Raw genomic sequence first — 24,852 nt, 5'->3', positions numbered from 1 at the left:
AATTGATGTTTGGCCACTGGGGGGCAGCAGAAGGTCGAAACAAGCCAGGAGACACCTTATATATCTGTTTTGTTGATATTATCTTTCCATTAAAATCAGGTTTCTGGTAGAATGACAAAAGTACAAAATTAACTGGCCTTTTAGCTCTGGGTTGGTTTCAATCAACTCCTCTTGTCTTCAGCTGGTTTATAATATGAAGAATGTAATTCGAAATGCAGTGCAAACCTAAATTTTTGTTAACTCCCTTTAAATACTCTCCTAAATTCAAAATTTGAATAATTTAATCCTTTTTAATCATGTTCTTATCCAGTTATTTAAAAAAGAAAAACAAAACACACATACTCATCAGTGGAAAGTAACTAAAGTATCGCTACACTTTTCAGGTTCTTGTACTTTAGTTGAGTATTTCTATGTAAAGCTACTTTCTACTTACATTTCAGAGGAAGAATTGTATCTTTTTACTCCACTGCATTCATTTGACAGCTGTACGCTGGTTACTAGTTTTCAGGTAATGATTTTACATAAAAAAAACACAATTGTATTTTATTGTTATTTGATTATACTCATATTATTTTTATATCTATCTTGCTCATGATTCCACACTTTTTATTGCTGATATTTATTACTAATATTTTCTCTCATTCATGCCTTATTTATTCCTTTTATGTGTAGTCTTTTTTAATACAATGCACCATTTGAGGGCAAACACAACATCGTTGACAATAAAGTTCTTGAATTGAATTGAAAAAATATGATGCATTGTTATAGATTAACTATGCAACAGTAGCCTATCACCGGCTATAACAAAATGTTGCTCACACATTAAAGCATTAGTCCAGTAATATAATGATATAACAGTGTGAAAGGGTGTCTTTAATATGCCTCAATACACATATACAGTACCGAGGTTTGGGCTTAGCCTTGTAAGATTTTAAATCACATAATTCATCATTTCACCACTCATTTTTACGAGGAGTATACAACCTGGAGCTGAACACGCTCAAAACTGTGGAGATGACAGTCGACTTCTGAAGGACCCCCCCCCCCCCCCCCCCCCCCCCCCCCCCCCTCCAACACTGCCCCTCATCTCCATACTGAACAGCACTGTGTCTGCTGTGGAAAGAAACCTTCAGATTTCTGGGATCCACCATCTCGCAGGACCTAAAGTGGGCGCCCATCAAGAAAAAGACCCAGCAGATGATGTACTTCCTGCCCCAGCTCAGAAAGTTCAACCTGCCTCAGGAGCTGCTGATACAATTCTACACTGCAATAATCCAGTCTGGTCTCTGAACGTCTATCCAGTGGTGGAAGAAGTATTCAGATTTTTCACTTAAGTAAACATAGAAATACCATTGTCTAAAAACATGCTATTACAAGTATACGTAAGACCTAAATTAAAAATATTACTTAAGTAAAAATGCAGAGGTATTATCAGCAAAATGTACTTAATGTATCAAAAGTAAAAGTATGCAGAATGGCTCCTTTCACAATGTTATAGAATATTCTATTTTATCTTTAACAAATACATGTAAGAGCATTTTAATGTTGTAGTTTGTCAACGTGGAGACAATTTTAGATACTCTGTATACTACCGGTTGTATTATTAGTATAGTACTGCATCATATCATTTAAGCAGAACGTGTTTTTCATGTAAAATGTATGCTGGTATCTACAGATGTCAGATAAATGCAGTGGAGTAAAAAGTACACCTGTGAAATGTAGAGGTGTAGAAGTATAAAGTAGCATAAAATGGAAATACTCAAGTAAAGTACAAGTATGTCAAAATTGTACTTAAGTACAGTAAATGTAAGTTACATTCCACCACTGTGTCCGTCACTGTGTGGGTTTGGATCAGCCACCAAACAGGACAGGACAGGAACAAACTACAACGGACAGTCAGGACTGCAGAGAAAATCACTGGTGCCAACCTGCAGTCCATCCAGGACTTATAGCTATACTCCTCCAGAGTCAGAAAAATGAGCACTGCGGACCCTTTCACACCCTAGACACAACCTGTTCCAACTTCTCTCCTCTGGTAGGCGCTACAGAGCACTGTACGCCAGAACGACCAGACAAAAGAACATTATCCCTCGGGACATCACTCTGATGAACACTTAAATCAGTCAGTGGTGTAGTGGTCGTTGATGAGGTGGTAGATGGATAGTAGGTTACTGTGGACGAAGTGAGAATACTCTCTTATATATTCCAGTGGCATTTTTGCTGATAGGTGCTGTTAACCATCAGAAAAAGAGGTTTGCATTCCCAATATATCCGTGTATATCCTCCACTACACCACTGCAAACACTGTCAATAAGTGACACCAAAACATCCACATTCTTTCATTATAAATTATATTTTTTACAGTTTACAATGCACACATACATATCATCATTCACTGTCAATATACAGTATATCCTGCACACTGTAAATAGGCCTACTGTAGACATATATGCACATACTGTAGACATACCATTCCATGTATATCCATTCAGTATGTATTTATTTGCACTAACCTATTTGTATGATTTACATTACAACTTACAAAAAACAATTGACTTGTATATAGTGTGTTTATTTTATTTTTGTTGGTGGTCATTTGTGCTTTTTATTGCCTATATTTACAAGCTACACCTATTTTTTCACGCATGAACATAATAGTCCTGTCTATTCTTTATTTAGCTGTTATGTCTTTTTCTGTGTAAGTACACTGAGAGTAATGAAAAACAACAGAGTCAAATGGTCAGTGCAGATTAAGGTGGTCAGGGACCCCTAGGCTACTCTTTGTGTGGGGCCCCCTTCTCATCATGCCATGTGTAAAAGTGTGCTAGGAATGTTACACAGCCCACAGGTAAACACTCAGAGAGCATGCACACACACATTGAGACAGCCGTTAAGCCTTGAAATATCTAGCAATTTAGGGATTTTCTTTAGTAGATCTTGGACACGGTGTTCTTTCAGCTTTTGGTTTTTGTGCTCTGTGATGATATTGCCGCTATTCTGTCCTGCAGCAGTGACGAATCAGCTGCGTAATTTGTAAAAAAAAAAATGTTTATGGGCCAATAGGGGTCATGGTTGTTCTTTAATTTAAATGATTAAAAATATTCTGGCCAATCCGGGGCCCTTGCAAACATGGGGCCCCTAGGCTGCAGCCTAGACCAGCCTGTGCATTAATCCACCCCAGCAAATGGCAATAAAGCTGATAATGATTCTGATAAATATGAACATTTAAAGCTGCAGAGATTTTTGGTTCAAAGATTTTGAGACTACTATAAAAGATAGATAGATAGATAGATAGATAGATAGATAGATAGATAGATAGATAGATAGATAGATAGATAGTAACTTTATTGATCGCAAGGAAAATTCAAGTTTCCAGCATCACAGTACCACAGTGCAAAGCATGTTAGTAAAAAGGCAGTAAAAAAGTTAGTAATGCAAAGTATAAAGTACAAAAAAATATACCAGATATAAAAATACAAGGAGATGAAGAAAACTGTTAAAACTGAATATAGTGCAGGGTAACAGCTGTGGAATATCCCAGCCCATTGACATGTGTCCTCTGTAGTGGACATTTTGTCTACATGCACATCCTCTTACTCTTTTTTCCTACTCTATCAATCCCTGGTGTATTGTAAAGAGGACATCCTAGGCTTTCCAGTGATGTGCCATGTGTTTTTTTTTTAATCAATTTGAATGTATTCTTGGTTTAATATCACTCTACAGCCATAATCTGTTCATTTTTTGTTTGTCTTTTCACACTGAAATAGTCCTGTAGTCCACTACAATGGACAATAAAAATAAAGTTTAACAAGCCTAAATTGTTAAGATTTTCTTTTTAACCCTAACTAGGAAGGAAATCACAAAAAAAAGTAATTGGAAGACACTTTTTTTTAACTCGGTTCCCAGGAGGATATAGTGCAGAAGAGACTGTTAAAAATGAGTATAGTGCAGTGTAAATAAATGAACAACACTGAGAGTTACAGCTAAAGTTAGTTATGTCACTAAATATGACAAAAAAAAAAAAACTAGAGAAAAAAATATCTTGTCATTTCTAGCCGAGCAGATGCATGAGAGCAGATGCATGAGAGCAGATGCATGAGAGCAGATGTGGCTGAGGAGTGAAGAAGCAAACAAGGGAGGAGACAAGACGCGTGAACGGCGATGCGCGCTCCCGACAATAAACCTATGACGCGTTCATCCGGGAACTTCAACGAACTCGTTCTCCAACATGGCGGCGTCAGGTGAGGTTTATGAGGGTGAACGATCTGGGTCGGTTGGGAAGCAATTTTAGCCGATTTAACCTCGATTTAATTAAACTTACGCACTTTTAAGACTACTAATACCTTGTCTTGTTCATTAGCGTCGTTGTCCCGCGTCTATAAGTCGTTTCTACGGGTTGTTTTGGCCGCCGGTAAAGACGGTGTAACTGCGAATGAACGACTTGCACAATCTCTCCACATTTTTTTTTGTAACCTAACATGCGGTTTCTTTCTCTCTTAAAACGTGTTATTGTGATGTTTATGTGGACTTATTTTGGGTAAACTAAGTCCTATATGTGTTGGATATTGTGTGGCAGGTTGTGAAATGTTGCTAACTGCGTGTTAGTGCAGGGCAGAGCTTGGCACATTTGTGTAGCGGTGTAGCAGCAGCAGCTCGCCGTGGCGCCTCACAGAGCAGAGAAGCATCGCTGGGCGCAAGCGCGTTTCTTTAGTGGAGGAGGGGTTGGGCCGAGGAGAAGTCCGAGGAGAGTCTCCCCACGTGTGCAGCCTTGCTCCTTTAGTTATCTGTGCTTTTGATGAAACGAGGCAGCTGGACTGAGAGCTTGAGCTTGGTTAGGGTTTGCAATCTGAAATACTTTCCTTTTGGCACAAGCTCCACAACTTTGAGCCGGTCCAAGTCTTGGATGATGGCGCACTTGGATCGTGGCGCTGCGACGCACACTAGGCCCTAAAAAACCCTATCCTACAGCCAGCTAAGCAGGGATACTTCCCCCCTCCACCCCCACCTCTCAGTCAGCACACTCCTTTGCTGCTGACTGAGCCCGCATAGGACATAAAGACAAAAGCGATCTGCGTAGATCCGAGCAAGCAAACACAAACAACCCGGCACTAGTAGTTGTTATGCTAAGCTAGCTTTAGCAGAAGTCCAGGGGTGCGTTCCAAATCGCATACTTTTTCTTTTTTACTTCTAGTACGTACTGCAGCTGTGTGGTGTTGCATGCAGTATGCATACATTGTGCCTTTAGTACGTACTGTGTTCCAATACCCATACTACTTCTATTTAGTATGCCAGAAAAGGATTTAGTATGTCCCAATACATATGTCAAATGCAGTGTTATATATATATATATACTTTTTACTTTTAGTACGTACTGCAGCTGTGTAGTGTTGCATGCAGTATGCATAACATGTGCCTTTAGTACGTACTGTGTTCCAATACCCATACTACCCTATTTAGTATGCCAGAAAAGGATTTAGTATGTCCCAATACATATGTCAAATGCAGTATTATATATACTTTTTACTTTTTGTACATACTGCAGATGTGTAGTGTTGCATGCAGTATGCATAACGTTGTGCCCTTAGTACGTACTGTGCGTTCCAATACCCATACTACTTCTATTTAGTATGCCAGAAAAAGATTTAGTATGTCCCAATACATATGTCAAATGCAGTATTATATATACTTTTTACTTTTAGTACATACTGCAGCTGTGTGGTGTTGCATGCAGTATGCACAACGTTGTGCCTTTAGTACGTACTGTGCGTTCCAATACCCATACTACTTCTATTTAGTATGCCAGAAAAAGATTTAGTATGTCCCAATACATATGTCAAATGCAGTATTATATATACTTTTTACTTTTAGTACATACTGCAGCTGTGTAGTGTTGCATGCAATATGCATAACATTGTGCCTTTAGTAAGTACTGTGTTCCAATACCCATACTACCCTACTATTTAGTATGCCAGAAAAAAATGTAGTATACATAATATGTCAAATGCAGTATTATATATATACTTTTTACTTTTAGTACATACTGCAGCCGTGTAGTGTTGCATGCAGTATGCATAACATTGTGCCTTTAGTACGTATTGTGCGTTCCAATACCCATACTACCATACTATTTAGTATGCCATTAAAATATTTAGTATGTCCCAATACATATGTCAAATGCAGTATTATATATACTTTTTACTTCTAGTACGTACTGCAGCTGCCCTTACAAAGTATGTACTGTTGCATGCAGTATATGCATACAACTGGGACATACAACTTTATACTTCCTCATAACATTGCACCTTGAACTCTGACCCTCTTGCTCATATATCCTCTGCACAGAGGATTGTGGGTCAGAATAGCCAGAAAAGCATGCTGACTTGCATACTGCAAAATGTGACCGGGTGTAGTATGACATCCTGGTATTTTTTGGCATACTGCATTTGACATATTATGTATTGGGACATACTAAATCTTTTTTATAGTAGGGTAGTATGAGTATTTGAACACACAGTACGTACTAAAGGCACAATGTTATGCATACTGCATGCAACACTACACAGCTGCAGTATGTACTAAAAGTAAAAAGAAAAAGTATGCAATTTGGAACGCACCCTAGTACTGCTAAAAGTTAACAGCTTTTAGCATGCTGATGTCACGTTAAGAAAGCGATTAAGCATGTCAGTACGTTGTTTTGGAGGGTACAAGGCAACAATGTAAACAATGACATGGCATTATGTAGTGGTAAAGTAGTTGTTAGCCATGTGTGTTGCTCTTTATGTGTATATTATGCAGCTCCTTAGCATGCTGATGTCACGTTAAGAAAGCCATTAAGCATGTCAGTATGTTGTTTTGGGGGGTTTTAGAGGGTACAAGGCCAGTTGTAAACAATGACATAGCATTATGTAGTGGTAAAGTAGTTGTTGTTGCTCTGTATGTGTAGCAGGTTTTGTAATGTGTGTAAAGAATGTCCTGACAGCTGGGATTTTCACAATAAAGCTCACAGCCCAGCTTTGTCGTCGCTCCCCTTTTTCTCTGCCTCAGACCAAAACAAACCAGACCTACTCTGTGAGTTATAGCTGGGTGTGAATCCCCCATGCATGTGCAACCGGCAACTGTTTGCCATTTAATATATACTAAGAGTCATGTAAGCGTGGCTCATTGAATCAGACTCCCAAGGTATATTCCTCCAAAATGCAGCAAACATGCGGTCCGAGGGTTTGAACATGTACCCTGATTAATGCACCTTGCACTGCATTCTTCGAGCGAGTTATAGCTGTGTGTATCCCCCATGTGCAACTGGCAACTATTTGCCATTTGAATATATGTACACTATACAAGAGGAATGTTCTTGCCATGTATGGAGACGTGGCTCATTGAGTCAGACTCCCAAGGTATATATTCTTCCAAATTGCGGAAAACATGCGGTCCGAGGGTTTGAACATGTCCCCCAATTAATGCACCTTGCATTGCATTCTTGGAGCTGAAACAGATCCAGACAAACCTTTTTTCTGACCTGTTTGACAGGCAGACCACTCCCTGTGTGTTTACTTTCCAACAGGAAAAGTCATGTTTTTTTTTGCTGTCGCTCAGACATTGCAGTCTTCTTGTGTGGCTTGGTTGGACAACATCTCGCACTACTACTACTACTATTACGACACTACTACAAATAATGTTTGTCTACGCAGAGATGCAGCTGTCTACATGAGTGGAGAAGAGACGCACACAAACCCGGACTGTTTGTGTTTAAAGAATGAATCTCTGTTGTGCAGCATTTCACTGCTTTAATGACTATATTTTGTAACTGAGTTGTTCAAAATAATGTCCAATACAAGCTGGTGAAGCAATCTGACATCACTGTTTTGACTAGGGATGCACCGATCCGACTTTTTCAGCCACAATACCGATAGCGATACCTGGGCATCGGCCAATACAGAGTACCGATTCGATACCGGTGTTTAACGGTTGTATGCCTCACTGTGTGGTAATGACTGGGTTCATTATTTTATGTGTAAGGCAACATCAGGCTTGACTTAAGCATTACTTTACTGACTTTGTAAAACAAAATGTCACATAAATTAAGTGAATTGTCATTTATAATTAAAATAGTAAATTGTACACCAGCAACTTGGCAAAAAATTCTTCAAAATTAACAGAAATCACAATTCAGGTGTAAACCTTTTTAATGCAGCAACAAATTGGTCAAAACTTAAACTGGAATTATAATTCCAGTATATAATGTATATAGTATGCAAACATAGAATTTAATTGAATAGATCGCCCCCATTGTCACCGATATGCGATCCAGCTATTTGAGTCAGTATCGGCCAGATATCCGATCCGGTATCGGTGCAGCCCTAGTTTTGACACTGGAATTGTCATAAATTTATAAACCATTTGTAACACCTGTCGCTATTCCCAAACTCACCCTGTGTTTTCTTTCGCCCTCCAAACAAATAGGTCACGAAGGTAAATTGTATAGCTGTTTAATACATATAATTCCTTTTTTTAAATGAAGAAAACAGACTTTTAAGACTTCCTTGACAGACATCCATATAGATAATGAACCTATGGTCTAGCATGTTTCTTGCATGGCTTACTATGTACTCTTTTCATCTTCCCTCTAGCTAAGAAGAAGAATAAGAAGGGGAAGACCCTCACTCTGACTGACTTCCTGGCAGAGGACAAGGGAGGCAGCAGCAACGCACCCCCCAGCTACCCAGCCAAGTCCACTAGCTGGGCCGACGAGACTGATGACCTGGACGGAGATGGTGAGCGCACACTGAAATACACACTCAAAGTCTTTATCTTGCATACCTTGCATCTGTCTTGTATTTTTCCATCCAACGATATTAAGATCAATATCAGCACTCTATTGCTTGGGTTGTCTCTTAGTTGAGTGGGCAGAAATGAAAATGAGTTGAGGAATGCAGTCACTTAACGCAAAATGAGCAACTGTGTTCTTGGTTTATGTGTGAATGTGTTGTTGCAGAGCGTTCTAGGTCTTTTCTCCACCAATGTAACCATGTAAAAACCATGTAGAGACAGTTTAGTTTGTCTGATCAAATATCACAACATTGAGTGTCTGCTGATACGAGGGTGATACTCATATTTGTCTTAATGTCTATTAAGCCCTTTTGAATTTCTAAGACAGCTGTCAAATTAATAAAGTACATTTAGATGACAACATAACTCAGTTTTGCAAAACTGCTGCAGGTTATTATTAAACTGGTCAGCCTGCAACGCTGCTGTTTTTTTTTCAGATTTATTAATGACATTGGACACGTTAACTTACCACTGACCTGTTTTTCAAATGTTTTGAAAGGAATCCACTAACTCGCTTTTACAGATTTGGTATGTCTGTTTTGAATATTAAACGGTGGTTGCATCGTGTGAATAGAAGCCTTGGATGTTAAATTAATCATAAAAACTCTTATCAGCCGCAAGATAGGGTTGGTCAAATAAATTAATTGATTTTTTTATTAGCTATGAACGATTGCTCTCTGGATGGAGTTTCTCATGCACCCTTGCCCATTTTCCTTTGTGGCTTGTATAACTTCGTCATATTCCTTTGTATGATTCATATACTGTACGTGTTTTTGTCAAATTTGTGCTGCTGAACCTCACAATACAGATTGTGACCCTACAAATGCTCCTATCGCACATTTTCTATTCTGCTTTTTCCTCCTTGTAGAGCAACATACCAAGCTACACATCACATGACCTCATGTTGTCACTTGATGTGTAGCTATTTCTCTTTACAGTAGATCATACAAAATGGCGCCATACGTGTACTTGCATGACATTTCTAGGTAGTTTCACTTCTGATAGGTAATATCTATAGAATTTATTGTAAAATCTGATCAAGTGTTTTTGGCTAGCATCTGAGCTAAGGCTGGGTGTCCACATTGCGTTTTATTTCTGAGCGCCAGCGTCTTTTTTCAACTTCTCAGTGAGGAGAGGGCGTATGCGGCGGCCTAAAGAAAAAGTACTGTACCCAGCGTCTTTTTTTCCGGAGCCCTCCCTTTTTTTTGCCACCGTTCCGAGTGCTTCTAGTTGAAAATCTCTACTTTTAAGAAGTCATCGCTGTTGCCTTTTTTCCGGCAACTAATCATTTATTTGATGATGCAATAATCTATCATACTCGGTAGTTAGAATGGGGATATGTTAAGATATTGTTGTCATAAAAACAAAAGAGCTTTTTTGATGAAGTGCTTCCCAGCGCCCTGTCGCTATGTGGACACATGCTTTAATACTAATGATTGGCTTTGTCGATATCTACCCCAGAACAATAACATAATACACATCATATTAATACACTTGTGTCAGAACAGTTAAGTGTCTGCTAAACTGAAATGCGACATATTAAGGGTTTATTCAGCGGTAACTATTTGTCACACTGACGGCGCTGCCAGTATCCTTTCGCCGCTCATGTAAATCAATTTAGATGTTCACATAGGACGCGCTGCGCCATGGAGCTCTGCAGCCAGCTCGCGATCTTCAGCGATGGTTTCGTCATCTGGTCTAATTTCTCCCCTTAACGTGGGCGAATCTGGCAATAAAACACACTGATAATCTACTATAAACAATATAAATGATATATTATGTCATATAAATGATCTGATTCTGATAAGATGATAAAATATGCACCCCACAAACACCTTTGACTTCCCTCCCCTCTCTCCCTGCTTTTCTCTTGGAGTTTTAATTCCTCAGATTCCCTCCCAGTAAGGGATGCAAATTTTGAAAAAATGTCTTAACCGATAACCGACCCTCGTTAACCAATTATTAACCGTTAACTGACAAGATTTGTGCCCAAGTTCACCCGTCTGGGAGTGTTAACTTAACGGCTAAGGTGTTGCGTGTATTGTCGAGGACATGCAGCCACTTTCCCAGTAAAAGTCTCCACCGCATCTAGTTTAGTTTAGCAGGTTGTCAGCTGTGTGTCCGACAAACAGTGTGTTTTTGTGCTACGTTAGCAGCTCTAGCATTGCTGGAGGCTTCGTGCTTGCCGCCACCACATACGTACAGTCTGCGTAACTTTAGCCAGTGTCCTTAAAGTGACAAGCCTCTGAGCCGCTCAGCTTTTTAATTAATTATTAATATTTGTTTTAACCGATAGCGTTAATCGGTTAAAATGCTTAATGCCGGTTAACGGTGAAACGGTTAATTATTAACATTCCTACTCCCAGTCCCTCCCACCAATCACATTTCTAAATCCATCCACTATATTTATTAGAAATTGCCTAGTGTCACTGCTGTTTGTGATCATGGGGTTTTAATTATGTAGCTTACTTATTCCACATATTTGTCAGTTGTTTCTAAACAGAGATGAGCAGACACACTACACGCAAGAGTCGCAAACAAGCAGACAGACAGAAACAGAGACGGAGAGCTCTATAGTAAACAGCAGAGGAGCAGAATCGCTTGTTGACCAGCTAGAGAAATGCGCTCCTGATGTGAACAGCCAGGCTTCAGCTTGCGCGACAATTAACATAGCGCGGCGCTTCACGGTCTTTCCGTTTATTAATGTGAACTCGCTGTGAGTCATTTTTGAATGGAAGTTTGGGATTTGCTGTTTCTTGTATGTATTTGGATGTTATGTGACTAATGCATATATGTTTCCATTAAGAGTCATTGTTGTGAAGTCTTTGTTGCTTTATGCTTTTTTCGCATGTCAGAATAGGAGAACTCCAGGGATGGAAGGACCAAGTTTCAAATTGAAAACGATCGGTTGTGGTATTTGTTTGAAATTTTCTCTCTTCTCATCCCTCTAGTCACGACCTCGTGGCACACTGATGAGGATTCATACCGGGCACCGGCCATTGACCGGTCCGTCCTGCCCACAGCACCTCGCTCAGCTCGTGAACCCAATGTCGACCGGTCCCGACTGCCCCGCAGCCCGCCTTACACGGCCTTCCTGGGCAACCTACCCTATGATGTCACGGAGGACTCGATCAAAGACTTCTTCCGCGGCTTGGCAGTAGGTGTAACACACACATGCATTGTAGGGCATATGAAACGTAGCCCTTGGTGGTTACAGCTACTGCAACTCCATTTCAGTTGCAGTCTTAATTGGTCTTTACAGGGGCCTTAAATGCTCATCTAAACACCTTGTCAAGCTACTCAGTCTTGTCTACATTCAATTACATCTGTAATTTAAATATTTTTAGATATTTAAATTCCAGATGTAATTGCTGTTGTTTACACACTGCACGACCAGTGAATTTGTTGAGTAATAAAGAACAGCACACACAGGTCAACCTTGTTTCTGTTCCGTGTGTGCGAGTAGTTGTAAATGTTTGGTAGGGGTGTAACGGAGCGTGTTTTTGTCCCGAACTGTTCGGTACAGGACGTTCGATTAGGTATGCGACTTCCTCGGTTCGGTACACTCTGTGACTCAAACAATAACTGTCAAAGTAGTCTATTTATATCTACTACTCGCACACCTGAAACAGGAATTCCAGAGTGTGAGTTTTACCCGGACGGTTTTGGCAGTGCGCCAGTTGTCTATCAGCTGCAGCATGCTAGTGGATACACTTCAAACATTCACCTGAGATTCTGACCGTGCCAAAGCAATAACTAATGCTATAGAGTGTTGATCGCTGTGGATATGCGACCACACTCAATTGTAGAAAATACCAAATTAAAGCATGCTTGAGCCCGCTACAATGTGCCTTCAAGTTTGTATTTTAGTCAGTCTGTTGTGCAAGTTTTGGTGGAACGGCTTGTCACTAAAATGAGAATAGCTGGCCCACCTTAAAGGCCACCTTACGTGAGCCTGGGCCTATGTTGTTGCTAACTTAACCTGCTTCACTTTAATCAGCAGTTGGCAAGCAAAACATGAAAAACTTGGCTTGTGTCTATAGGAGTTGTAGCATTTATTCACCGACAAATAGCCTGAACTGTACACACACTGCTACGTTCACAGCTATAACGTATGCCAGTTTGCCTAAAATCAAATTGGTGTAAGCTTGTATCGAGCGAACTCTAATAACTTGGCTGATTTGTCATTTAAGTCCTCACCTGTACATTTTTATTTTAAAGCAGCAGTGGGTAGAAATGGAGCAAATATGATTACAGGTTATTTTTATAAAACGGTCACTATATCCTGACAATAATGCATGAGACGAGTGATCTGGAAAAAATCATGTGCCTCTGTGTCCTCCGGTGCTCCTAATGGCATCTGCAAGATTTCGTAGACCAGAGGAAAACAACCAGTCAGAGCTGATCTGTAGTCTGCGGTCAATCACTCACAAAATCTGGTCAAACTAGGCAGCGCTGATAAAGTACATATCGATATTCTGTTACTGTAATGCCTATTTCTCACCTCAAATGTTTTCAGACACATCTGATAAATGAGTTTGTGACCTGGCAGCTATGTTGAGATCAGAAATACTAAGCACCGCCCACCAGCTGGAGCACAGCCAATAGCAACGCTCTCTGAAATGACCTGTGATTGGCCAAAGTCTCCCGTCATGGGCTAGATTTTTTTAAAGTATGAAAACAGAGCCATGAGGAGGTGCAGAAGTCTAGTTATCTATCAGAACACTTGAATTACTAATTAATATGCTGAAAGGTTATTATGGAATTTTTTTCCCAATGATTCCAAAAATATACTGCCTACTGCCACTTTAAGGTTAGGGCAGAAATTGATGACAAACATTCCCATCTGGCATTTCCTTCATCCCAAAGTCAACCCATTTCTTCCATATTTATAATTTGCATACTACTCTTTGTTTCTCCCGATGTTGTATGGGTGAACTGTACAGTGCTGAACCCGGATCAGTGCATTCTGTGTTTTAAATATTATTCTGTCACTATCTCCATCACCAGATCAGTGCAGTGCGTCTGCCTCGAGAGCCCAGTAACCCAGAGAGGCTGAAGGGCTTTGGCTATGCTGAATTTGATGATGTGGACTCTCTCCTGAGGGCCCTGAGTCTCAATGAGGAGGTGAGAGGATGCAACAAAAACTTGTTTTATATTATTGTATTCTTATTTTAACCCCTGGATCTGAACTAACATGAGTGTATGACTTTCCCCTTAGTTGTATTACACAATAAAATCTTGGGTTAGGATTTATTTGTTGGCCTCACTGCACAAAATGACAAAAATCTACAGTTGTACTATAAATGACTTCTTCTTTCTCTCAAAAAAATGTGAATGACTAACTGTTTCTCCCTTCTATTTGTTCATGCCAACAGAACCTGGGAAACCGAAGGATCCGTGTAGATATTGCAGACCAGTCTAATGATAAAGGTACATCGCTAAATTTTGTAGCTGTGACTGCTGCTGGCAACTATGCCTTTTTAAAGTCATTTAGCAAATGGGAAATATGTCCCTCAACCTTCACATTCTATAATTAATCTTAATATCTCCTCTTGTTCTTCGCACCTCAGAGAGAGACAACGGATCTATGGGAGGCAGAGACAGGGGTGGACGGATGTCGGACTTGGGGCCTGACAAGACGGACACTGACTGGAGGGCTCGGCCCAGTTCAGATGCCGACGATGGACCTCCCAAGAGAGATGATGCCTTTGGAGAGAGTGAGTCAGAATTGACTTTGTTTGTGCTTCGACATCCGTACTTACTTCACAATTGATCCCGGGATAATGCTGCATTCACATGGAATCATGCAGACGGTAGACGGCAAATCGGATATCATGTTAGTGGATGAGAGCAGGATGGTAAAAGTAGGTGTGGCCAGCAGAGAATACCAGTGACGGTAGACAGCATTGGCGTCCAAAATTAATATATTTTAACATTTAATTTACAAACGGATGCTACAGAGCTCCCTCACCCCAGAGAAAGTTGTTTTTATTGCAATACAATATTAAGAGAAAGCTGTCATTTATAGCTGCATGCATTACTAGAATAATTACATGGAATACTAAACATGAAATAATTGTATTTAATATATTTCCATAGCAACATATCCTCATGCTTGTTTCGTTTTGCCGTCCTGCCATTTCATCTGATGTTTGTTTTTCCTGTGCCGTTCAGAGGGTGTTATCCATCTGCCGTCTACTGTCTGCCTGATTCCATGTGAATGCAGAATTAATGTGTTAGCAGTTTTGGAGAAAAGGGACCTATTTTTTATTATTACACGGCTTTGTGGAATACTTGATTCTGATTGGTCAAACACGGCGTTCTACGGTCTGTTATTTTTTTTTATAGCAGACCGTTGCTACGTATAACAGACCGTTGCTAAGGGCGCAGTTCTGATGTGGGACTCTGGCGAACCATTTTTGTGTCAAGTTATTGATTTCTTAAGTAAGTAGCCGTGTAATAAGCGGGATAATGTACGGCTAGGTCATTATTGTGAAATAAACCCCTTCAGGGCAATAGACCTGTTGGGGTATATTTCACAACAGTGACCTGCTCGCTGTACATTATCCCTTACATATCACTGGTGTCAATCCCAACCTAACTAGGACAAAACCGATACTACTTTCATGTCCTAGGAGAATATTAATGGAAACAATTTGTTAAACCAACAACCAAAAATGCCCGAATTCACCTCCTTTGCAAAAACGTTTTCTCTGATTTTGCTTCAGGGTTGTGAGAACAGCTTTATATAGCTTTATAGTGCTATTTATATATTTATCCCAAATGTTGACTTGACTGCAAAAAAAATAAAGCATTTCTTCCTTCCGGGCTCTATTTGACGTCAGAACCCAGTCAGACGAACGTTTCATTAGCAGAGGAACTCCATAAGTGAAACAGCATTTTTGTTCTTTCAATTATTGCAGGACCACGGGGGGACCGCTATGAGTCGGATCGTTTCAGAGATGGAGCACGGCAGGGCAATGACCGCTATGATGGAGGAAGAGACCGCTTCAGGGATCGCTATGACGACAGGGACCGTAGAGACTACGATAGAGGAGGTATGTCGTTGTGCTTGTTTGGACCCCGTGTTGGGATTCAGACCCACCTGGCTGTGTCAGCAGCTCTTAAACCTTCCTGATCATAAAAGCCTGTCCATCCATCCTACAACTCTGATTACACTTGTATACAGTTGTTAAGAAAATTCCATTTTGATCTCTTACCAGTTTTCTCTTCTGCCATCCTTCTAGGTTTTGACTCTCGTGGTGGTAGTGGAGGAGGTCGTCGTGCCTTTGGCAGTGGCTTCCGTCGCGATTACGATGACAATCGGGGCAGCAGTGATCGTTATGGGGGTGACCGGGACCGGGATCGTTACGGGGGTGACCGTGGTGGGGAACGTGGTGGGGAACGTGAGGACCGGTACGAGAGAAGGGATGAGAGGCGCGAGGAACGTGGTGGCGGCGGCGGCGGCCCCGGAGAAGGTGAGGGTGAGAAAAATCGATATTCATTATTCATTAACTTATCATATCAAGTAAGGTTGAGTGTTAGAGTTTGAGTAATTTTGATGTTCTATATTTACCACTAATTCAATTAATATAATTAGGGCTGTCAAAGTTAACGCAATAACGCGTTAACGCAAATTCATTTTAACGCCAGCGGGCTCAGTTCTAAAGCTAGAGTGAAGATACTGGCATCATATGGAACTAAAAAACTGAATTAATCTATTGTTACCAACCATGTCATACTAGCTTGTTGCGAATACGGCTAAATAACACTCCAAACTTGCGCTAAATTTTGGCGAGGAAAATCCGTCATGGCCATTTTCAAAGAGATCCCCTTGACCTCTGACTCAAGATATGTGAATGAAAATGTGTTCTTTACAGACACTTTGTGCTAATCACATGCAGTTTTGGGAAAGTCATAGTCAAGTTTTTTTTATGCTAAAAGTAGTACCTGTGAGGGTTTCTGCACAATATTTGTCATTGTTTTGTGTTAATTGATTTCCAATAATAAATATATAAATTTGCATAAAGCAAGCATATTTGCCCTCTCCCATGTTGATCAGAGTATTAAATACTCGAAAAATTTCCCTTTTTAAGGTACAGATTGAACGATAGAAGATGTGCGATGAATTATGGACAATCATGCGATAAACTACAAATAAATATTTTAATCGATTGACAGCCCTCAATGTAATGTAAATGAAAAGGCATTTTTGAAGTTATGATTTATGTTGAGATATTGACATACACTCTCCTCAGAATCTGTAATTAATTATGTTTGTTTTTTGTCAAAGAGTAAAGTTTGACTGTGATACAATCTTTAGATCTCTACAGCCACACCACTCCATATTAATATTATTCTTTCCTGTTCTCACACCAGCTGGTGGGCAGAGACCCAAGTTGAACCTTAAGCCCCGTAGCGTGCCTAAGGAGGAGGAAGGTAGCGGTGGCGGCGGCGGTGGTGGTGGTGGCGGCGGTAGTGGTGGCGGCAGCAGCAGTGGTGGTGTCTCCCCAGCTGCAGCTCCGAGCTCCGGCAGCAGGACCTCATCCATCTTTGGTGCGGCCAAGCCGGTTGACACAGCAGCCAAGGAGAGGGAGGTAGAGGAGAGGCTCAAGAAAGAGGAAGAGAGGCTGCAGAGGCAGCTGGAGGAGGACAAAGGCCGCGGCGGATCTGACCGAAAGATACGAGACAGGTCAGGGGTTGACATGGATGGTCATCAGAGATGGTGACAACCTGATTTGTGTTATTTGTGAAGCATAGTTTTCAAATACTAGTAGTACACATTATTAATGCTTAAATATATTTCAGAAAGATTCTTTTGTAACCATCTGCAATGTGTCCACCTGGGCAGACACATTGCACTTAAAGGAACAGTGGGTAGCATTTCGGGGGATCTATTATCTATTATTGTTACTACTTGTGAGACTGCTGTAACGTGAGCCGCAGAGTGCAAAACCGTGGTACCGCCCGTCTGACTTCTGTTGCTCCTAAAGTAGTGTTATTATGGTAAGGATGGCCTCTGAGCGAGGCAAACGGCATTTCCACGGTTTTGCACTCGGCGGCTCACGTTACCGCAGTCTTGGAAAGGGAGGAGTGAGCGGAGGGGTACTCAGATTGTTGCAATCTGCAACCACACTACTAGATGTCGCCAAATCCTACACACTGTACCTTTAAGTCAAGGTGACCATTAAAAAGCCATTATTTACACTTGTGAATTTTGTCCCCTGTATTAACATCATATGACAACAAGAATCTATATGATAATGTGTACAGTGAAACGAAATCTTTTGTTTAGTTCCTCTTTAACTACTAGAGCTTTGTTTGGCCCAAGAGCAGCAGCAACACACTGAAAGCGTTGCGCCGCAAAGCAGAATTTGGCCCTACTCTCAGAACTGTCACCTTTTTCATCCCACTGGAGTTTGCAGGCTTGTGTAAGCTTTTTCTTTCTTCCTGTTTTCAGGGATCCAAGCTGGCGCACTGAAGAATCTCATCCTCAGCGATCTCGCACAGGAAGTGAGTCTTCACAGCAAGGAAGTACTTCTGGAAGAGGTGAGATATCTCTGCATTTGATTTTGATAAAGCTTTCCTTCAGGAATCTGGTTTCTCCTTATAAACCTAAAGAGGCTATATTGTGCTTCTGGGTGGCCGTGTATCCCATCGTTGTCTCTTTCTACATAAAACTTTCAATCAATACACACTTTTCATCATAGGCCCTCTGTTCAGATCAGTCACACCACAATCCACAAAACAAAGCAACCAAGACCAACTAAAAATAATGATACTTGATCTCATGAAGTGGTCAAAGCGTTGGAAAATAATCTTCAATGACGTAAAAACAACCTGCTGCTCTTTCCATCCACCAGGCTCCCGGTGTCGAGATAACGAGCGCTCCGGGGAGAATGAGGTTTTCAGTGGGAGAGAAGGCGAGCCCTCCTCCCCCGGGACCTCACCGCTGCCCCCCTCTACCATCTGCTCCAAGGAGCCGCTGAAGGTGATGCCTGCTCCTCCTCCAAAGGAGAACGCCTGGGCCAAGAGAAGTGCAGCCAGCACAAGCTCTAACGAGGGTGATGGACGACCTCCAGTCTCTCCTGTCTCCCCAGGTGGTTCAGCTCCTCCCAAACTCAGGTGAGACATACTGCACGTTAGGAAGACACGCTGCTCCGAAACAGCCATTTCAGCTGCATTTCACACCCAGAATTAGCTATCAAAGGCTTGTAGAAAAGTCAAACAAGCGTTTTCATATACCTTTCCCTGACTATTCTTACTCTCTCTTCAGCTCCCCGAGTTCTGCGGATGAAATAGAATCTGGAAAAGGTAAGACCTACTAATGAGTTGGGGGATTTTTACCCAAACCAAACCTCAAAGGAAACTGAAGAAGGAAACTTTTATGTAAACAGAGAACACTCCTATACATTAGCAACATTATGTGATAATGGGGACTTTGAATTTGAATGAGACCCAAAGTCGTGAGCCACATTAGCAACCCTGTGAGACTGTAATAGTCATTACAAACAAATCCAAATTGGTGAATGGACTTTGCTGTTCTTAAATCCCTACTACTAGTGAAGCAAAAATGCAAAATTTGGGACCAGTGTAAAGGCCAATTTGTTATCTTAATCAAAGCTGTTCAATCTCAGTACGGTGGACATTTAAGGACATCTCAGACTCTTATCAAGTGCGTCTCTTGGCTCAGATTAGGCTCAGATTTATTCGACTTGGTTGTTTGCTCATCTGTGCTTTGAGCTAAAAGCTAATGTTAGCATGCTTGCAACAACTAATGGATATTAATACGCTAACCGCGTGTCGTATGGTGACATTGTAATGTTAGCATATTAATCATCAGCATTGATTTTAAATAACTGATTGGAATTCAGTCATTAGTTTTAGATGTTTTTAGAGGTCCTGTCATGAAGTGCCCTCTCCTTTGGCAGTCCATCCAACAGTTTTTGAGATATTTAACTGTGGACTAGTGTTTGACTCTCTAGAGCTGCGATGCTTGCCTGGCTAAAAAGTTGAAGTGTAATATTTTAGGGCGCTTTCACAAGCCATAGTCCGTTTGGCTAGTCTGAATCAGAGTGAAATTGATACGTTTGTTTGGTTTCACAGTGCACAAATTAAAGGCGACCAAATAAAACAATGATTTGCTGAGGGCCGGTAGCTTATGAAGGACAGAATTTATCTTTTTCTTCATGAGAGCTGCCACTTCTATGCAGGGAATCACGAACGTTGCTGTCGCAGTGTTTTCACTTTGACTCGTTTCTGATCTACTGTGCGCACAAATCCCTTTTCCTTCAGTTTATCTCGAATGACGTCACTGTTTGTGGACTTTATTTAGCATATTCTGTATGTTGTCCCAGACGTCAAGCAAACATCAGACTTCTGCAGAAGTCCAGGTCCGTCCTCTCCCACTCATGTTAACCTGTCGTTTACATGTGTCCATCTCAACAAATGCCCACACAGGCAGCCAGCGTTTTGGTTGGCTTGGAAACAGTCCGAGACCACCTCTCGCAAGCAGTCTCGCAGTAATACGGTCTCTGCGTTCACAACTGCCCAAACAAACCGAACCCGAGTTTGATTAAAACGGACTAAAATGTTGGCTTTCGAAAGCGCCCTTAAACATCCAACAGCCCTCCTTTTTAAAATTGCATTTTGGACTGTGGTCCTCAGTCTACACAGTGTCCTTGTTGATTGTGGACTTGCTTGGCAGCTTCAGTTAAACTGTACCTGCAGAAAGTTGCTCTTTCTGGCAAATTGCAGACTCTTTCGAGGATTTCTTTTTGTGAACATTGATGCTGAAATGCTGATATGAAAATGGGTTCAAACGTGTGTGGTCCAGAAAATGCCAGAGGTTTGCATGAAAACTGGGATCTGTGGTTTTCAATTCACTCTGTAAAGTCCATAAAAGGTACAACTTGACTACAGACGGGAAGTATCTTCCTTATTGTACATATGCAGTGTTATTACAGAGTTCCACTGTTTTTCATCGAGACTGATTCATTTCTATGATGAGGTGCAACAGCAGCTGTTCTCCTTACTGTTCTCACAGCTTCATAACCGTATCACAATGGACATATTTGATAACGTCTGTGATAGGAGCAGGTCATGAATTCATCTTCCTGCAGAGAGTATTCGTTACAAGGGGAGCACTGAAATATGTCTCACATTATTAGTCTGCATTGGTCTACAAATTATCAAAGTGACATAAATGGTGCAGAATAATACGCACATGCACTTTAATTTTGACTTGAAAAAATATATACATCAGGTTTAGACTCAAGTAATGTGGCCAAATGTGAAAACATTGGATACCTACATTATTTGCATCAGAATAGGACTAGTGTTTTTTTACTATTATTTTGGAAACCTTTGGCACAACTTTAAAGCCAATATCAAATTGAAATGAAATGAGTTAGTTGTGCACCTCTCATTTGGCCCTACATCAGTGACTAACACCTTTTTGAATCCAACCCAGTGGCTTCTTATGCTGCAGTGTGTTGTGAGTGTAGTCGACTGTATAAAGTCCAACAACCTCCCATCACTCAACTGTCTGGATTCTCCCTTAAGATGAGAACAAGGCTGACGGTGTGCGCCGGGACCGGGGGCCCCCGCGGGCACGAGGGGGTCCTGCAGGGCCTGGAGCAGGGCGGGGCCGAGGAGAGGGGCCCAACAGAGACCGAAGAAAGGAGGCCGACAGGTCAGCCACGCAAAGCTAGCCACTCCAGAGTTCTCAATAAGACAGGGAGGACATTTACTGGGCATCTGTAAAGAATGGCCTATGCTCAGTTACACAACTGCTGATGCATTCGTTGTTCCTAGTGTTGTGGACACTAGGAACACAAGGACACCAGGATTTCTGGTGTGCGAATTTAATGCTTTTCTACTCCAAATATCCACATGATGTATCACGGGGGAATTATCAATTTGAGCTCTAAAACATCAACAGTACAACATAAATTGGACCTGAAATTTGGGACATATCTGAATTTTATTTGAGGCCTTCTGAAAATGAGAACTGAGCACGGTGTGAACTGGGTGCCAAGCAGCTTGTAGATGTACATTTTCAGATGATGAAAATGAGCATAATTTGTGCTCCTTTAGTTTGTCTTTTTAGCTGTGTGTGTTTGAGAATTCACAGCAAGCCTCAACTTTCCAGCACTGAGGTCTACCAATAAATTTTAACCTCAGTGTTCGCTCTGATTATAGAAAGGATAACAGAAGAGACCGAGACTCCAGACCACCCCCAGAGCCAAAGAAATTCGGAGAGCCCCCAACCCCCGTAAGTCCTTCACTGCCAAGGAGTAGTCAGACTTTGACGTCACCTAAATTATTCTTCATTAAAGGGTTTCCCTAAAGCCTTAACTTGTTTTACCAGTGCTCCCCCATGTATGATAGGTTAAAAAAAAAACGTCCTCCCTAATGTTGTTTCATCCTTCCTTGTTTGCGCTCTATTTGTTTAGCATCCGAAGCTAACTGTACTGATCCAGCTTCCTTTTTTGTTTTGCTTTCAGAAGTTCAGCTCAGCCAGTAAGTACGCCGCTTTGCTAATGGACGGAGACCAAGGAGACGACGCAGAGGACGTAGAATAGAGAGAAAATAACAAGAGAAGGCCACGAAGGCGCAAGAAGAAGAAGAAGAGGAGGAAAACTACGACCGCAGAAAAAATAATCTCACATAGCTTATGAAAAAACTCCTCACATGGAAGAGGCTCCTGGGGAGGACATCACTCCCTCCTTCCTTTCCTCCTACAAAACCTGTCCTTTCCTTTCGAAACACCCGCCCTCCCATCCTCCCTCCCTCCCCCCCCGGCCACACCTTCAGGACTATTCAGCTTCTTAAGAATAGTCGCATACTGGACTTGTTTTAAATGGGAAAAAAGGAGTAGCTGACACATGGAAAAAGTGATGGATAACATTGAATTAATTGTAATAAATAAACGGAAAAAGTGGGGAAAAAATGAATTTGTATATTTGTGGATCACAGGTGTGGTGGATGATATGACAGAAGATGTAGTTTACTAAGTGGAACCTGTTTTTCAATTTTTATCAACTTTTGACTTAATGACTTGCATAATTCCCAAATTAAATGCATTACTATTCATTAAAAGCCCTTTTTTATTCATTAGTAAATTATTTGGTATTATTTTTAAATCTTAAATCAAATTTATTCCTGAAAATTGGTCAAGAATATCCTGTCTTCCGATACTAACAGTCGTGAATGTTGAGACTGGTTACTAATTTAAAAACATTTATCATGTGTGCACCTTTCAGCAAAGCATTGATTGAATTTGTTCCAAACTGATTCCCAGTATTGCAAGAGAGGACTGTGTGATGGACTAAAGTATTGCTGGTATGTCGGAAGAAAAAACAGCCGCTGCATGATTCTCACTCATAGAGAATCAATCAAGTGCCATTACTATTGTCCCCAATCATTGTACCAATGTCTCTCTATTTCTACACCTTCTGATGAAATAATCAAATCGATTAAAGGCTCATAATGGTCGTTTCCAGCCGTCTTAAAGATTCTCCACAGCTGTCTAAATCATTCACTCTTCCTGAAGGGAGGAATACAAATATTTGGGGAAAGTCTGCCTATAGCAGGATGTGAGGATTTCCATGAGATTACATGAACCTGTCTTCCAATTTGCAATAAATTGGGGTCATTACGTGCATTCAAATAGTATGTGGTCATTGTTTATGTACGCATTACTGCTGGAGGGGATCAGGGGTTTAAGAAAAACTGCACATTTAAAGCAGATTTTTAGGGTTTTTTTTGTTTGAGGACGGTGCTATTACAGAAAGTGTGAAATGCACGACCAGACTGGTCATACATTCTGTCATTGTGTTGCTTATAGTGAAAATAAATGATTCCCCTTTTTGCTGGGGACCCCTTGGAACCTCCTCAAGGACCCCTGGGGGTCCCCGGACCCCACTTTGAAAATCACTGTTTTAAAGTGTTGTCAGTATTAACATGACTAGGTCCTACACGCTTTTGTTACAGCGTGTCATTTTAAATCAACCATCAAACCCTGTCAGTAGCAGGATGGCGAGTTGCATCATCAAACGCATCTCTTTTATGTGCAACAACAACAACATATTTTCCCCTGGTGTGGTCCGTGAGACAGAACGTTTCCACAGTATTTCTTCAGTCTCGACTCCCTGCTGAGGGCCGACCTCCTGGTGGCAGCTGGTTAGGATCCTGCTGAGCTTCACATCCCACACAGACACAAACAGAGGAGGGCACCCACTTAGCTGTGAGATAGGACTCATCTAAACCCCTCAGCAGCATGCCACTGTCATCAGCACACTAGAGACTGACAGTGGGAATGGTGACCGGTAGCAAGCATTTGTCTAATACAGATTTACACGTGTTTAACCCTCATCCAAATACCAACTGGGGTCCCCACGGACCTCAGAAGTACTTATTGTCATATCTCACAGGTGCTTTTATTCTATCTTTCCAACTTTCATGACTTTGTCAATCAAAATGTTCCTAATGACGTCATACTATGTTTTCTGTTTCCGTTTTAATTAGTGCTTCTTTAAAAGACAAATGTATTGGGGTTCTATGGCAATGAATGGTTTTCAAAGTGTGGTGGGTTCCAGCGGGGTCCCCAGCAAAAAGGGGAATCATTTATTGTTTCTACAATCCCATCCATAAGTAACACAATGACAGAATGTATTGATTATTTTGGTAATGGGTTTCATACTCTTTCTGTAATAAAACATCTAAAAGCAAAAATCCTATCAGTTGGGGGACCCTGGGACAAAATCATATCAAATGCAGCCTATGCAGTTAACATAGAAAAAGTAGACAAAATGCATGCCATGGGTCTATCGCTTTATCTATCGCTCTATTGCTCTATCTATCACTTTATCTATCACTATATAATAGCTTTATCTATTGCTTTATAATACCTCTATTGCTCTATCACGTTATCTATTGCACTATAATAGCTATCTATCGTATTATCTATCGCTCTATAATAGCTTTATCGCTATATCGCTCTATAATAACTATTGCTAT

The 24,852-nt window shown here is 41.0% G+C and overlaps 1 protein-coding gene across 6 annotated transcripts; it reads left to right on the top strand.

The window, feature by feature from the left end:
- The first annotated feature begins 4,092 nt into the window (after positions 1–4,092).
- On the top strand, positions 4,093–23,497 carry eif4ba (eukaryotic translation initiation factor 4Ba). Of its 6 annotated transcripts, none has more exons than XM_037781668.1 (16): positions 4,214–4,241; positions 8,461–8,469; positions 8,628–8,771; positions 11,778–11,983; positions 13,837–13,953; positions 14,205–14,259; positions 14,400–14,546; positions 15,753–15,887; positions 16,077–16,313; positions 17,209–17,521; positions 18,290–18,378; positions 18,693–18,954; positions 19,106–19,143; positions 21,394–21,523; positions 22,033–22,105; positions 22,338–23,497. In XM_037781668.1, the coding sequence occupies exons 1-16, from the start codon at positions 4,229–4,231 to the stop codon at positions 22,413–22,415; spliced, it is 2,046 nt and encodes a 681-aa protein (XP_037637596.1). In that variant the 5' UTR covers positions 4,214–4,228; the 3' UTR covers positions 22,416–23,497. The 6 variants fall into 6 exon arrangements, with proteins under 6 accessions (XP_037637669.1, XP_037637596.1, XP_037637515.1 ...); XM_037781587.1 differs by lacking the exon at positions 4,214–4,241 and adding an exon at positions 6,612–7,068 and having other exon boundaries at positions 16,077–16,307; XM_037781515.1 differs by lacking the exon at positions 4,214–4,241 and adding an exon at positions 6,613–7,068.
- Positions 23,498–24,852: the final 1,355 nt, after the last annotated feature.

This window comes from Sebastes umbrosus, chromosome 1, assembly GCF_015220745.1.
Source record: "Sebastes umbrosus isolate fSebUmb1 chromosome 1, fSebUmb1.pri, whole genome shotgun sequence".
NCBI classification, from domain to species: domain Eukaryota; kingdom Metazoa; phylum Chordata; class Actinopteri; order Perciformes; family Sebastidae; genus Sebastes; species Sebastes umbrosus.
Note: the sequence above shows the minus strand (reverse complement) of the source record. Positions and strands in the feature narration are given on the sequence as shown.